Raw genomic sequence first — 16,637 nt, forward strand, 5'->3', positions numbered from 1 at the left:
CACTATCTTTCAGATATTTCCTCCCCCTTTTCGTGAGGAAAAAAAAAAAAAAACTTTCTTCAGCTAAGTGAAGGACTGTTTTTGATCCATCATCTGCAAACTATAATTAAGCACTGTCTGCCTTACTAAGAGACAAAAAGCTATGGTACTGGTATTGCCAGTTCACTTGAATGTGAAATCCTTACCATCAGAATTGAGGCTACTGCTGCCTGTGGCTTTGGCTCCAAAAACTGACTCAAAGTCCACTTGCAGTCCCCCCGCTGATGGCTGTGGAGGGGCCTGTGGTGTTGAGTATCCTTCAGAGAGATGAAAGAGAAGAGTGCTGCAGTTACACAGTTACAAGATGAGAAATACTCTAAAAACTGACCACGGCCTGGACCCAAGGTTTCTGCACCAGCACTTCTAACTACAGAAATTCTAGACATTTGAACACAGAGCAGAATAACACAGCTTCCTCTACAGGATGGGGAAAAAAAGCATTGATCTACTGATGAATGAGGCAGAGAGATGCCTTCAGTACTCTACCTCTGAATAGACCTGCTACAGAAGAGGGCTCAGTGGGGAAGGGAGCCTGATGTGGGAGGTGCTGGGCAATGGACACTGGACCACAGAAGGAGTCTGACACGCCACAGGAAGCAAGAAGAACACAAAGAAAAGAAAGACAGGAAGAAAGAAAGTATTTCAAGGCCAGGCCGAGAGACATGGAGGAAGTGACAGCAATATTACATAAAGAAAGACGAGAGCTAACATGTACAAAAGTTATTAAACTCTTAAGCAAAATTTGAGGTGGATATGTACCGCAGCAACCCAAAGGCAAGCATTAAAGGAATAGTTTGACATTTTGGAGATTAATACTAATTGATCAGACTAGCATATGTTACACTTAGCTTAACATGAAAACTGAAAATAGGTGGACACCTAAAGAAAATGGCTGGTGGTAGATCGGATCAGCTGGAGGAACATTATATTTTGATTGGCAGTTGTTCCTGTCAAGCAAGTAATGCAGCTGTGAGCATTCACAAAAGGTCACATGGCAGCTAGCTTGGTCAGACTTTGCTAAATAGCTTGCTTAATGTCAAACTGTTTTGCTGCTGATGAGAAGCATGAACCAGTGAATTATTATTTTTTTTTTTTTACACTGATTGAAAAGACCAATAGTTTCTGCATGTTTTGAAAACCCACATAAAAGAAATGGCTTTTAAATATTTAAGGAAAAAGTCTCAAAGCTCAAAATAACATTACACAAGGCTTTTGACTAAATCCTAGTCCTTTAACCAGGCAGAGAGTATCAACAAAACTGTGATACTGTAAAGAAGTACCAGAGTTTTGGTTGGCTCACGCTGCAGTCTGAGGGGATTTACAGTAGTATTATTTCTGAGTGACACACTGACTAAAAGAGTTCAAACTGTCTACATTTTGACATAAACTCAAGTGACTTTGAACGTGACATGGTTGTTAGTGCCGACAGGCTAGTCTGAGCATTTCACAAACTGCTGATCTGTTGCAATTTTCCCACACTATCTCTAGGGTTTACAGAGCACATCAGGTGCCACTCCTGCCAGCTAAGAACACAAATCTACAGTTTGCACAGCTTCACAAAAACTGAACAAGACTGGAAAAATGTTGCCTGGATTTGGAGTCTCGATTTTTGCTGCAATATTCAGTTGGTATGGTCAGAATTGAGCATAAACATGAAAGGATGGATCCATTCTGCCTTGTATCAACAGTTCAGGCTGGTAGTAGTGATGCAATTGTGTAGAGGATTTTTCCTGGCACACTTCAGGCCCCTTAACACCAACTGAGCATCATTTCATCACCTGCTGCTGACTACATCCACCCCTTTACAATCACAGTGTACCTGACTTCTGATTGCCGCTTCCACTAGCATAATGGGTTATAGCTCAAATGATCTCAAACTTGTTTCTTGAATAGTTAAGTTGGTTAATGAGTTAAGTGTATTCAAATGACCTCCATAGTCACCAGACCAACCCAACACAATATACTTAAGATGTGGTGGAACAAGAGAGCTGCATCATGGATGTGCTTCAATAAATTTGCAGCAACAGTGTGATGCTACCAGGTCAAAATGGCCCCAAATCACTAAGGAACAGCTCCAGAGCAACGCTGTCACAGTCACTGATCCAACCCAGCAACCTAACCAAACCTAACCCTAATTTAACAAATATTACCATTTGTTAAAATATTTTCCCAAAATGTCAGACCTTTCCTTTAACACAAGTTTCTGCCTATATTTCTACCATGGATGACAAAATAATGGCTCTTTGGGGGAGGGAGGGGGATTTGCATAGGATCCTATGTTTGCCAGGAAACATAGGCTGTGATGGGGAGCCATCATAGTACCTGAGATGGAGTGCTCTATCCGCACTGTGCGTTTGTAATTGGTTGAAACGGATGAGTTTGTGTCAATAAAGGGATTGTAACGATCTGGAGAATCAAAAATAGTGTTGGTAAAAGAAGAACATATTTCCACTTAAAGCTCTAAGGCATCTTTGCACTACAATGCAACACCAAACTTCATTAAAAGAGCCCAAACTACCTCCATAGCAGGACATGGAGGACCCTGTTTGGTACATGAGAGGCACAAAGAGGCTAAGAAGCTAACGTAATTTGAGCTTGAGCTTAGAACAGGAAGACAGGAAGAGAGAACTGAGATGTGTATAAGCAGACAGGTAATCAACATTCAAACTAAACCAGCAGAGGGAAAACATGCAGGCTAATCATGCTTATAAGAAGCTACACAGAAATGAACAAGCACGACAAGACTTCTGAGAAACAAAATGATTTGTTACCACCAAACACTTCATGACCAGATGTCCTAGAGGAAAAGCTAACACCGTCTGAAGACACGACAGGTAAGTGAGTGGCATCGACAACGAGTTTTGAGAGGAAAGGGTTAAGGTTTGGCATGGAATCATCTCCAGCTTCAGTAGACGTGAAAGGATCTATGCGGGCAGAAGAAAGAGAGAGAGAGACAGAAAAGCAAAAGACAGAAGAAAGTGAAGAGCAGAGGAAGATGTGGGATTCAGAGTCAGACAACAACAAGAGGAAAGCATGCAGAACAAATAAAGTCCAGAAGCAGATGTTGGTTGGAACGTGATGGGAGAGGCGACAGTTCACCTGCCCATGCTGTCGCTGCTGGAAGCCCTGTGGTGCCTGATTGCATGGAGGGCTGGAAAGTAGGCTGCAGGTCAAAAAGGTCGCTCTCCATCTTCACTGCACTGTGGACAGAAGAAAAAAGCCTGGTAAACAAATCCATAATACAGCCCCGGAAACTGCTTGATTATAGTGTTTATCCTGGTCTCTTCTGACAGATAACCATTTGGAGTTAATGGCCGAAAAGGCTGCTCTAGTGGGGAAGGGTTAATCTTTTTTGTTTCTAAATCAAATATTATGCTTTCATAGCTCTTGTCATATTTAAATGTACACATTGAGCAAAATCACTTTAATAAAACTTTTACTTTGTCATGTGGCTCCCTGATCCAGAAATACATCATCTTATACCACCAACCACCATTAGTATATTATTTTAATATAGAAGCATGTGTTTTCCAACCAGAAGTCTCTCCCTTAAGCTTTTCAGTGTAAATACACTCACTTGCTACTTTATTGGGTACACCTGCTCAGTTGCTCATTAACACAAGTATATAATCAGTCAATTTCATGGCAGCAATTCAATTCATTGAGGCACGTAGACAAGGTCAAAACAACCTGCTGAAGTTCAAATCGAGCATTACAATATTTCAATGAGCGGCAGTTCCTGGGGCAAAAATGCCTCGTTGATGTTAGAGGTCAGAGGAAGAAGGCAGCAGTAACCTGAATAACCACTCACTACAACTACAGTATGCAGAAGAGCATCTCTGTGCACAGATGGGCTACAGGTAGTAGAAGACCACACCAAGTGCAATTGACGCTGTTCTTAAGCTAAGAACAGGAAACTGAGGCTAAAATTTGCATGTTTCAGAAGACTGAAAAACATTTGTTGTTCAGGAAGTCTTGATTTCTGTTGTAACATTCAGATGGTGAGGTCAGAATTAAGTGTAAACATGAAAGCATGCATTCATCCTGCCTTGGTTAAGTCAGGTGGTGGAGATGTAATGGTGTGGGGACATTTTCTTGGCACACTTTGTGCCTATTTGCACTAACGGAGTGTCACTTAAATGCCACCGCCTACCTGAATATTATTGTTGACCATGTCTGTCCCTTTATGACAACAGTGTACTCATTTTCTAATGGCTGCTTCTAGCGCCAATGTGATAATAAACTGACTACACCTCTGGGTTACAGACTGCAGCTGTAGAAGAGGAAGCATTATGAAGGGTGAAACGTAGAGCAGGGCGATATGGCCAAAAATATTTATCACGATATATATTTGAAAATTTGCGATAACGATATAACCGACGATATAATTGATGCGAGACAAAATACAACTCCTCAACATTACTAGCGCAAAAAGACAACCTTCCATTTATTTTCACTTAAACAAGAAGCTGGTTTTTATGTACATTAAAGCTTTATAAAAATGTAACAGTGCAAATGCAAATTCCTTGCTGAAAGTTTAACCAAAAGGCATTTCCAGTAGAAATGGGCTGACACATCCTGAGCATAACCATGTATAATATCCACTGAAGTTAAAAAGAGGTGCTTTGCAACATTAAACTGCAGTGTGCAGTACGTATTTTTCGGACCATAAGGTGCACAGGATTATAAGGCACATTAAGCGAAACAAAGCAGTCAGATAAATCAAACTTTATTAAACTCATTCTTCTTGCTTCCTCCACTTCTGTACCATTGATTCATTAATGTTGAATTCTCTGGCAGCTGCTCTATTCCCATGTTGTTGCAGTATATTAATGACTAACCTCGTATTGTGGATGGATTATCTCAGTTGTTCTCCTGACTGAAGTTTGGTCCGTTTACAGCATCCTGCCATGCGATTGCATTTGTCTCTAACCATGAAGAACCTTCACGTTAACTTTTATAAGTGGAAAAGTGTTAGTGTTCGTCCTCCAGCTTCACTGTTTATGTTATGCTAACATAGCTGTGTCGCTAGCGATCACGTAGCACATCATTATATACCAGCTAGCCCAACTTCAGTAACCCTACAAACGTCACTGCTGTTTAGTTTCCTGTCTTCATTTATGTTGGAAGTGATAGCAGAGCTGTACGTTTGATTTTTTTCAGAAATCTCTCAGTCAGAACATGCTATATCATGCTTAGGTAACTAGCAAAACTAGCGAGCTAACTTCCGCTAGCTTCCTGGTAACTTCTAACTCCGTTAAATGTAATAACTTTTGTTTTCATGGATGCCTGGAAGTTAAACTTTATAGTTACACCTGGTAAAGATGAAAGAATTTAGACAGTTTTTAACTCTAAGTGATGCTGCAGTGTTGTTTGACCTGAAGCATACGGAGTTTAGGACCCAGATTACTCCCAGATTTAAGAGCATCTTAGTCCGACAAATATGACAATAACAACGGCCGCTTGCATGTTCTGCAAAAAAAATGTGCTTTGTCGTGTATCTGACGGACAAACACCAAACCAGTTCCACATCACGGAAGTTGCACCATTTTTACAAACCAATTCTGGTTCATCTGTTTCACTCAACAATCGGCCATGTGCGTATGAAAACAAAGGCACTGCGCATGCGCGTTTTACTCCCATTCTATCGCGATATTTCATTTTCCTATTGTTGCCTAACATTATACCGGTATTACCGTGAACGGTATAATATGGCCCAGCCCTAGTGAAACGTACCCGTTATCCTTTCCCTGGGCACACGGTGAGATCATGTAATTTTTTGAATGATCACCAGTCTCAAACCCAAAATCAAGAAAACCAACAAAATACTTTTCAGCTGATTAATAAACTGCTTCAGCTATCTCACATGTACATCCTCTCATGTCATTACTAGCATGAGCATCTCATCGTGACTGTTTGATACCTTCTTCTGCAACGACAATGCCGGCAAAGGTTCCCTACATGTCCTAATTACTCACAATTTTATATGTTATAAATTAGTTACTGAAGCGCTTTCTTTTCAAGTACAAAATATAGATCTAAGCAGTACCCATTGGAGCAGCTGGGTGTAGAGAAGAGATCAATGGCTGGTGCTGTGCTGATAGTGCCCCCAGTGGTGGAGATTGGTGATGTATCAGTCGTGGCAAATGAAGGCCTCTTGGAGAGCTCTTTAAGCCTTTGTTCCTGATGAGTAATGAAGTCCAGTCAAAAAAAAAAAAAGCCAACGCTGGGGAGATTTAATGCATGCCACGTGAAATAATGTTTCATTTTTCGTTTCAAAAATGCATTAACCTTGAGAGCTTTGAGTCGAGCCTGTTCCTCCTCGAGAGCCGCCTGCTTCTCTCGCTCATCGACTTTAGTGAAAGACATCCCTGTGCTGGCCAGTGATGACACAGCATTGGACAGAGTGCTGGCCCTGCAGGGAAACAAATTCACACCAGATGCAGTGCAGCACAGATAAGTCAGTATGACTGATCTAATATAAATGTTGAGGTAGTTGCTGTGATCCAAGGCAAATATAAGAGGATTTATATACCTGCTGGCTGCAGTGGAATCTTTGACCTTTTTGCCCTCTAAAGAGGCCAAGTGTTGCTCTAGAGCTTCGAGAAGGCTACTAGGAGCCTGTCGTGACAGAGAACATAGAGTCAGTGACTTCCTGAGACAGAAAATGTAGTCTACATAGACATGAAGACCATAAAAGACAGTGGTGAGCAACCAAGATAGAGTACAAAACACCACACCATGAAAACTCAGGTGTAGACAGCCAATTTATGTCTTTGATCTGCACGTTTTTGGTAGCTTTGGGCTATTAGTTACCCACCACTGATCGATAACTACATTCCAGCCAAAGAGCTACTTTGGATGAGAGTAACATCTGTGTGGGATGACGTACAGCACCACAACACTTTCAGCAACCCGGCCGTTGTTGAAGTGGCGGTGTCTAAGCACAACGGGGCAGCCATTTTACAGGAGATGAGCTATGCTTGCTTACACCTCAATAACATGACCAAAAGTGAACAGAATTTTACCACGGCGAGTGTTTTTTCCTTCAACTGTTTTTCACCACGATGTAGGAGACAGAGTCAGAGCAGAGGCATGCAAAAAGACAACACTGAGGCAAGTCACGGACATAGAAGAAGAAGAGTGGAATGATAGTACTTACACAAACTGTGAACTAAAGTGGAAAGATAAGGGGAAAATACAGAATATAAAGGTGGTGACAGTGAGAGGAAAGGCTTCTTAGCTGCAGTTTTTCGGGGGTAAATTATTTATGTAAAACTGGTCCCCCAGACGAGCACAACAGTGTGCACAGTTTACTGTAAATTATGAAACATCTGCCACTATGCAGGCTTCAACTATAGTGTGAGGACTCCACACCTTTATTTACTGTCAGAAGAATTAGAAGAAGGTACTGGGGGCAAGAAGAAAAGAAGGAGATTCAGAAGAGGAAGAAAGAGGATAGGGAACTGGAAAAGAGGACCGCCTCCTCTGGCAGACATGCGCCCAAGAAGGAAATCATGCAAAGTGCCTAATTGTAAATAAAATGTGAGCCGAGTATACTATATTCTAGTCTAACAAGGACAATGCTGAATCAAAAAAAGAAAAAAAAAGCAGTTAGAGCTGGCAGTAACAGAAAGAAAAGAAAAGTCTTCCTAATAAGAGTGGAAACCTCAGGTTTTCTGACGCTTACCTGTGAAAGGTCTGGAATGTCTCCTCGATCGATTCCCACCTGCTGTTAGAAAGAAAGAGCGAGTTGTGTTTGCTTCCCTGCACTCACGACAGCAGGAGCATTTGTGGAGATAAATGTAGTCTAATTTACCTCTGCTACTTTCAGGAATTCTGATATCCGGGTCATTCGAGTGAGGAACTTCTTGTAGATGTCCAGACCTTCTTTGCACTGAGTCTTCTTCATGTCAAAGTATTTCTCTGTTTGGTTATATATAAAAAAAAGAAAAAAAAACATTGTATTTACTTGTAATGGCCAACAACAGCACAGGATTTACAAAGACAAGGTGAGTCCGCAAAGGTCTTACCAAGCAGGTTGATAATGCCTTCATTATAAGCAGCAAAGAGCCGGATGGAGTCTTTGAAGAGCAGCATGAAGGCTGCATTGATGACTCCATTAGTCAGCTCGTTGGCATTGACCTGAGGGAAAGCAATCAGCCGAGACATTTATCTTTAAAGCTTCTGCACAGCGATTTGTTGCCACACAAAAAACAAAAAGTCTGCTTCTGAATTAGGGAAATACAGCAGTCTCGGTGCACTCTGCACACTCCAGATGAGCAGCTTCTTACTACACGAGCTGCAGAACCACGGGGGGGGGGGGGGGGCTTCACCTTAAACTCACATTGAAATCGAGAAGGGCGTCCATCTGGTTCTGAATAATGGGGATAGTCTTCAGCAGCTTCTCTGTATTCATGGTCCTCATTACGCCGTCCACTCTGTGTGGACACACGCAGAGTTGGAGCAGGCGAGGGCAACGAGGAGAGGAGAGATGGGGAAGCAAACAGTGCAGATATTAAAACAGACTGACTTATGGGTTTACACTGATGATAGTGCTGCAAATAGTTACCGATAAATCTGTCAGCAGGCTCTAAAATGTCAAAAACAAAACAGAACAGGAAAATGTTGCTGTAATTTGTCACAGCTGAAGGGGAGATCAATCTGAAGCCTAGAGATTTTCAGTTAACCTCCTAAGACCCAAACTCTTCCATGGCATGCATTTTTAATTTCTCTTTGATATTTGGGCATATTGGGGCATATGAATGTAAAAACAAAGAATTACCAATTTTTTTTTTTTTACCTTATTTTTGTTTTTAAGAAAAATAAGCGCCACATATGAGGATATTCGTTTAAAATTTTGATAGAACAGTAGCAGTAAAATGTCCTCGTAAGAGGATATCAGGCCCTTGTAGTGCAAAATTGAGTATTTTGGTCTATCCATCCATCCATTCGCTTCCGCTTATCCTTTTCAGGGGCGCTGGAGCCTATCCCAGCTGTCATAGGGCGAGAGGCGGGGTACACCTTGGACAGGTCGCCAGTCTGTCGCAGGGCTAACACACAGGGACAGACAACCATTCACACTCACATTCACGCGCACATTCACACCTAGTGGTAATTTGGATTATCCGATTAACCTATCCCCACAAGCTGCATGTCTTTGGACGGTGGGAGGAAGCCGGAGTACCCGGAGGAAACCCACGCGAACACGGGGAGAACATGCAAACTCCTCACAGAAAGACTTGATGTTGGAATTGAACTCAGGACCTTCTTGCTGTGCGGCAACAGTGCTAACCACCTTGCCACCGTGCTTTTGGTCTAAATAACCCAAAATGTGATGTCCACATATGTGGACGCCAGGTCCTAGGAGGTTAAACATACACAGCTTCAAAAAGTTGTTTTAAAAAATTAAAAATTGAAATCTTTATACTGGAGAAGCCAGAACAAGTAGTACCATTTAGCACAAAGCTCTATTGTCCAGCAAACTGAGTGTCATGTTCCTCCATTACAACAACAAAAAGTATATACTAAACTTTATTTGGAAAACAAATTACAGACGAATTACAACAGGTCTGTTAACTCTGCTGTGGAAGTAAAAAAATGCTCAACAATTAATCTTTTGTGAATCAACTGATTAATTTATCATTTGCTATTTGACTCTATGTAATTTTTAAAAAATGGGTTATTACTATTAATTTGATACAAGTTCTGCTGAGACGGCTTAACAGTCAAAAATGCAAAAAAAGAGCCAATTTAGACAGTTTAGACAACGTATTTAAAGACCTCTCTGAGCCGTGAGTAACTGATCACTATATTTCACTATTTGATGAATTAAAACAACCCAGCTTTAGTCACAATGAGCATTATTATTTGCTTCAGATGTAAACATTCTTTCTTTAAACATATTTAAAGGGAAAGCAAGTTTACAGCTTTTATTGTAGAATAGGAAATCGGTTTCAGTGCTCACCCGCGTTTAACTTTTGTGAAGTCAAAGGCAACCTGTCTGTATGAAACTGCTTTCTCATTCAGGTATCGACTATACCTCCTGATGAATGTAGACATGTCATAGCCTGGAACGCAAGACAGGAGGTGACAAATAAGCATTTATCACAATTTACGTATTTTGTTGAAACTTCCACGATAAGAACAAAAAACGTTACCTTGTAATCCACTTTTGTCCAAGAAGTTACTGAGGTTGAAAAGTGTATTCCTTGAAGCCAAATACTGGACAAAACGCTGCAGGAGGCGTGACAACAGTTAAGGCAACATCACTAATTGGTGAAACAGACACTCAAATATTCTGCCATTAAAGTGGAACCAGTTCATTGGCTTGGATCGTAATGGGAATGGGATCAAGTGTCTCACCTCATTACCGTAGACCATGAGGTGGTGTGTAGTGATGAGGGATTTAAACACAACCACCCAGCTGGTGTTGGTGGTCCTCTCAAACAGCGAGTCAGCCAGTTGGGGAATGTTCACGTTCATCTCGTTGGTGCAATGAATCAAATCTTAAAACAAAAGAGATTTCATACAGTTAAATTACAGTTTTTAATAACTGGAGGCTATCCAGTGTTGTCTACTGCAGTCTGAATGAGGCATTTTACTGCTTTTTATGGCTTATCTGAAGCTCCACTGTTCTGACCTGTGGCCTGAGATCCCAACAGCTCCCATTTGTCCGCTGATTTAGATGCATATTATGCCAACAAACATTGAATAATGTTCATCAGGAATCCATTCCCAGTGTATCATTTTTTTTGTCAGACAGGCCTTATGTTGAACCAGCAAACAGACCAACACCTGCCGCTGTCTACTGTGACAAATTAGAAACTAACAACAGATGCGCAAACTTAAAACTGGTCTCCGGTGTTCATCTAATTTCCATGTTTTCCAAAGCAGGTCACTGTGCTCACAGTAGTTCAACTTGTTCACCTGTTAACCCCAACGCTGGCAAATAATCCCAAAAATTGCGACACAGGCTAATTCACATTACTACGTTTTGTGCTGGCGATCAGTCGAGACAAAACTGAAAATGGTGAAGGAAGACTGTTCAAAATTATCTAAAAATGCTGTAAAGACCAACTATGTTACTGATGTTTTCTAATCTAACACAACACCATCAGCTTAACAGAAAACACCATTGATAATACTATAAAATACAATCAGCTAGGACACTGTAAATGATAAACTGTTAAGAAACTGTCCAACATATGTGGATAACAGAATTATCATTTGCCAAACAAATGTGACCAACAGCTCTAAAATCTGAGTATTTCCCATCTCGTTTAGTCATTTTACAGTTTAATTTCATATTGTTGGACATAAAATAGGTGAATATTTGATCACAAATCTCCAAGTCCAATACGTGCACCTAAAAAATTATACTGCGTTGTTGATCTCTGTATTATTAATGGCAGCTCTGGTGCTGTTTCCTCTAACATCTGCCAAGCTTTTTTCTGCTTCACATAAAGTCTATGCAGTTAATTAAACAATCACACCAGTAACTTACAGATCAGGTAGTAACAAAAGGTTCTTGTAGTCCTGAAGTCCTGCTATTATTCTATCCAAAATCCTCTGGAGCAGTGAGGTAAATTGGCCAAATAAGGGTATTTAAGAAAAGCGGTTTTCCACATAAAATCTGCATGATAATGACTAAATCATCATACTGTTGTTTGAGTACAATCAGGGATCACTGCAGCAGAAACCTGAAACTAATCTAGCTTATTACTGGCAGCAAACCACCCTTCTATCAGACCAGTATAAAGTGCAGCGCATAAGATGTTAACCATACATGTTCTGTCCCACTTCCTCTGATCATATGCTCTCCCCGCACCCATATGCTGGTTGAATGATACTACTCGAAGCAGCCGAGTACATCAGTGCTAATGACCCTGCCATTCACAGAAGCGATCAGACTGAAGAGGTAATTGGGCCTCCATTTCTGTCCTATATTTGACTTTTCAAAAGGCGGGGGACTCTAAGTAGGACAGGATAACCTTCCACAGAAGCAGCAGCAGAGAAGTTAGCATGGGTGGCTGAACTGCCCAGAGAAGAAAACGACGACAGAGAGGAGACGAGGCAGGAGGAGGAGGAAGAAGATGGGGGAGGAGGATGCACTGACAGCACTGTCATGTTATAATCAGCCTGCTAAATGTCCACAGTGGCTGACATGAACGATTTCTAAGTGAATCAATTCACAAGACACAAATGTATTCATGTAACTGTCATGACAATGAGTGATGCCACTGAACTGTGCATTAAAAATAAATCCGCATTTAGTCCTCATTATGCAGTTTAAATCCATGTAACGACAATCAATGCAGGATCAGCTAGAACGTGTTAAAAACAGGGCTTTATTTATAAGAATATTTATAATAGAGAATAATTATTTGCTGCTAGTTTATTTTATCTTGGAAAAAAAATTGAGAGAGAGAGACTATGCGAGCACAATGATATAAAAGAGTATTTTTATAACACTGATTTGTGCCTGTGACCCAGAAATCAGTCTTAGTGTGTCATCTTAAACATGCCTTTAGTCCTAAAATGCATCAGAGTGAGGACAGAGCAACTAAGAGAAAGGAGGCTTTCCACAGGAGCTATAAGACAGGATATAAATGATGAATTAGTTACTTATTGTGATAACTTAAAAAAACAACAATGACAAAAATGTAAATGTGTGTAAATTCTTCCACCATGTTTTGACTGATCATTGTGAACTTTTTAATACTGATCTGACATGTTTCATAAAATAAAGTTACATTTTGGCCCATTGACTCAGCGTCACTCGTTCCTCACCTCCACTACTCAAACTAAGCAGTCACTCAGGTACTAATAGCAATAACTAACAGAATTTATTGATTAACTGAATAACAAAATTAATTATCAACTACTCTGCAGATCCTCTGCACACTCTGCTATTGAATTCCCCATCTTTACTTAAATGTGACTTTAAAGTAAAGGTTGAGGTTTAAACTATGAGACACCTTTTTTCTTTTCTTTTTTTTTTTAAATTTCTGGCATTTTGTGGATCAAACTGTTAATGAGTCCATGAGTCTATGTTAATGATGTCTACTTAAAGCTGATTATGATTACCAGTCAGACAGTGTCACATAAGAGGTGGCTATCAGACTTTGGACTTTTATTTATGAAGCACCTGTATAGTTTTAATAGATTCAAAGTTCAGCTACACTACAAGCTACATTCATACACTTGATTTTTACTACTGTGCACTTTGAGCTCTTCTTCCATTCCACATACGCACATACTGCCGAGTGCATCAGAGTATTGAAAACTGACAAAACTGAACATTTGGTTGTCCTGTTTACTTTTTCCTTTGATAAAAGAAGTGCCGATTTCATTAACAATGATGCGGACTGTAGAAAAACTTCTATTACATCTGCATTAAACTGAATGATATTTGACATTTGAGAACTTCGACTTTCTTCTTACACTTGAAAACCTCCATTAAAAAAAGGTGTCTGCTATATCCAGATTTAAGGACAACCTAAAAAAATAAAACATTTACAGACTACAGCTTCTCAAATGTGTTTTCAGTCTCTACAATAGGCCGCATAAATGATCAGATTCCTATAATGTTCCCTCTGCATGCATCTGGAGCCTGAAACACTCGACTACACACACACACACACACACACACACACACACACACACACACACACACACCTTTACTGTCATTAGTCATGTGTTTTAAAACTTTGTGAAATATGTGAATCTGAAAGAATTCTGAGGATTATACAGATTAAAATTTACAAATATTAAGCTAACTGTAGCTTCTTTTACTCGTAACGCACTTTTTAAAAAGCACCACATGTATCGTTCTGGTGTGTCTCCAGTCATTCACAGTACTTTCAACTCTCTAGTGAAAGTAATCCTCCTAAACTTACTCAAAATGCAGAAAATTTGTGTCAAAATGGAGATTAAAAATTGAGAAAACATAAGTAAGCCTGCCAACCCAGACAACCGACCTTTCTTAAGTGTCAACATACAATAAGAGGGCCTTGTGGCATTATGTACGCACACACATACAGGTTGTCCTGTGTGTGCTGAGACGCATCTCAGTCACGCTGGATTTATGGCTTCTGTTGGGATCAGTCCAACAGTGTATGACTCTGCCAACTTTCACTCATGTCACCTCAGGGGAGTCGTCTGAGCAGAACAACAGGTGTGGAACCTGCAGCTTTACCATCAACCCAAAATACTCACCACAGTTTTAGCTTCTTGAGTCCAAAAACCACTGTGCTGGGTTAGCAGCCTTGAACATGGTAGATAAATATACAATCCCCCCTCCCTCCACACACACACACTGAACTCTTATGAAGACACAGGGCCTTCATAAAACCATGTTCATTGCTTTAATTTCTGTGGATCAAAATGCAGAAAAATATTACCGCTGCATCTTTAAGTACACACAAGCAGTGACCCCTCTGATGTACTCATAAGTCAGAGGAGGGTTTAAGCCCCTGTGCCTGCGTCAGGGTGCATATGTATTCTTGTCATAGATGTGTCATGTACTGTCCGTGTCCTTTAAGGTACTCCAGGCACAAACTGTGATTTTTCTTTTTTGCTCCTTCAGTGTCACCTCAGTGTATCAGCAGGTATCAAATTACTCACTCACTCCACTAAAGATGAGAGCATTCCTGGAAATGTTGTGCAAGGGCCCACAGCTTCCTGATATATTTTGTAAGGATTTTCTGTATGAAGCAGCAGTCACATAAGCGAATTACGGCTATAATTTCAAGCTATGAGTAAATATAGGAAGTAGTGGGAGCTAAAAGAAAAAAAGCTAGGTTTACAGCAACTTATATGTAAAACGAAAAGGCTAAATTAACTGTAAGCATAAATAAAGGCTGTCAATCTTAAGATTCCGTAATTACGTTCAAAACTATTTCAAGAAGGCCTGTGGTCAGTGTTTAAACAATATAACTAATCTCCCTGTCATGAGCAAGCGCTAGCATCTTAGCCTACGTAGCCTGTGCTAAAGGCTTTGAGGCCTAATAGCTCAGCTATCGATATAGCTTAGCTTAGTTTCCACTGGGAAGAAAATTCAGTGGTGGTTTTACCCCAAAACCCGTGTGGTGTTTAAAGATACTCACAATCCAGATGTTTCTTTTTCGGGCCCATTATTTCGTGCGTGGTAGCCTTGCATACTGTTTTCGACACGGCGGATCCCGTTACACTGTGCTGGGCTGCAGTTATCCTGTCCGTAATGCTCTGCCCCGACATCTTCGCTTCCAGTCAGTGCAACAAAAGGCTGTCAAAATATGAGGCTCGTCTGGGTTTGCCTTCAGATATGAGCTCGTACGAAAACAATAACAACAGCAAAAAATTAATAAACCCTCCACCTCCTCCTACACCGCTACCTCACCGGACCCCCCCCGCTTCACCCAGCTTGGTGGAAATGAAAATCAGAACTAAGGCTATGGCAGGCGCAGACCGAGGGAGGGCGGAATAATAAAGACAAGCGAAAAATGACAACAACAATAAAAAAAAATGTTCGGTAGTTTATGTATTGTTGTGCCGCTCGGCTCCGTCCAGAATCAGTCAGTTTTTAAGGATGCCGTGATTGCAAGGTCCACTCGCTGACTCACTCGACCCGGATCTCAGCCTCGCTCTCATCCCGATGTGGCACACCAGATCCCTGCGTCTCTCCGCTCGCCTGCCCGCCTGCCTGCCTCCGCCGCTCCTCCTTCTCCTCCGCCTCCTCCCGCCGATGTCGCCGCCGCCACCGTCGGTCGGCTTTACAAGCTAGGACTGAAAAAGAGACCACTGAGGAGGGGAAATGGCGGGCCTGCTTTCCTCTTTTCTGTTATGAAGTGGGGAAAAATACTTACACACGACACACTGTGCTGCAGATCCTGAGTCAGATTTGCCTCCTCAGACACGCCACTAGGTCCGCTGCCGTGCAGGTGTGTACAAACTGATCGCAGACCAGCTGAAATAAAGCAGATAGGTTCAGTCAGTGAGGCCTGGATGTCGAGATGAAGCCTGTATTTTGATTGAGGACAGGGGTGTGCAGTGAGAGTTGGACTTTTGTGTTTTCAATATGTACACACTTCAAAGGAATTACTAATACTGAGTTTGAAAAAATACATGTGATTTTAATTTATTTAAAAAAATTTAATGGCCAGTAGGATAAGCAGACCTCCCATTTACATACTTTTCCTGATTTAAACTTAAATGTAGTTTCCTGTTTCGTTTTGGTGTGAAAAGAAGAAGTGGATAGAATTTTATTTTCTCAGAAACTGTTATTATTCCCTGTAAATAATAACGATCAAGTTCCAGTGTGTAAAAATGTGTGATTGCATTAGCAAAAGTGTGGCTTTGGTTTGCTAGAGCAAGCATTTTCCCCAGGAATGGCTGTGAGGCACAATGAGCCCAAGGCTTCATGGTAGGTTGAACGGGTGGTTTATCTTACTCCAGAACACAGAGACTGAACAGTTTTAAACTTGTTATGATAACTTCCTCCAGTCCTTGAGAAATTCCCATTATCACTGCTGAGTGACAATCGCCTCATTTATCTGTCTGGTCAACGTGGACTTGTCGCTAAGGCTAGCCATCCTGTCTCCTTAACAGGGGTTTGT

The 16,637-nt window shown here is 41.0% G+C and overlaps 1 protein-coding gene across 8 annotated transcripts in view; it reads right to left on the reverse strand.

The window, feature by feature from the left end:
- Positions 1-16,637, reverse strand: part of picalmb (phosphatidylinositol binding clathrin assembly protein b) — a 31,625-nt gene that overhangs the window by 7,394 nt on the left and 7,594 nt on the right. For 2 of the 8 annotated variants that reach the window (XM_082503988.1, XM_082503986.1), the window contains exons 2-18: positions 15,888-15,988; positions 15,150-15,807; positions 10,405-10,547; positions 10,200-10,275; positions 10,007-10,109; positions 8,387-8,480; positions 8,073-8,184; positions 7,859-7,965; positions 7,730-7,771; positions 6,575-6,660; positions 6,331-6,454; positions 6,089-6,222; positions 3,139-3,239; positions 2,811-2,963; positions 2,362-2,445; positions 526-618; positions 186-296 (exon numbers count right to left, since the gene is read on the reverse strand). In XM_082503988.1, the coding sequence (XP_082360114.1) occupies positions 186-296; positions 526-618; positions 2,362-2,445; positions 2,811-2,963; positions 3,139-3,239; positions 6,089-6,222; positions 6,331-6,454; positions 6,575-6,660; positions 7,730-7,771; positions 7,859-7,965; positions 8,073-8,184; positions 8,387-8,480; positions 10,007-10,109; positions 10,200-10,275; positions 10,405-10,547; positions 15,150-15,279 (1,693 nt within the window). In that variant the 5' untranslated portion in view covers positions 15,280-15,807; positions 15,888-15,988. Of the gene's footprint in view, positions 1-185; positions 297-525; positions 619-2,361; positions 2,446-2,810; positions 2,964-3,138; positions 3,240-6,088; positions 6,223-6,330; positions 6,455-6,574; positions 6,661-7,729; positions 7,772-7,858; positions 7,966-8,072; positions 8,185-8,386; positions 8,481-10,006; positions 10,110-10,199; positions 10,276-10,404; positions 10,548-15,149; positions 15,808-15,887; positions 15,989-16,637 lie in introns of those variants that run through there. The other 6 variants (XM_082503987.1, XM_082503990.1, XM_082503989.1 and 3 more) reach the window with 6 other exon arrangements.

Source organism: Aulonocara stuartgranti (assembly GCF_965226115.1).
Source record: "Aulonocara stuartgranti genome assembly, chromosome: 14".
NCBI classification, from domain to species: domain Eukaryota; kingdom Metazoa; phylum Chordata; class Actinopteri; order Cichliformes; family Cichlidae; genus Aulonocara; species Aulonocara stuartgranti.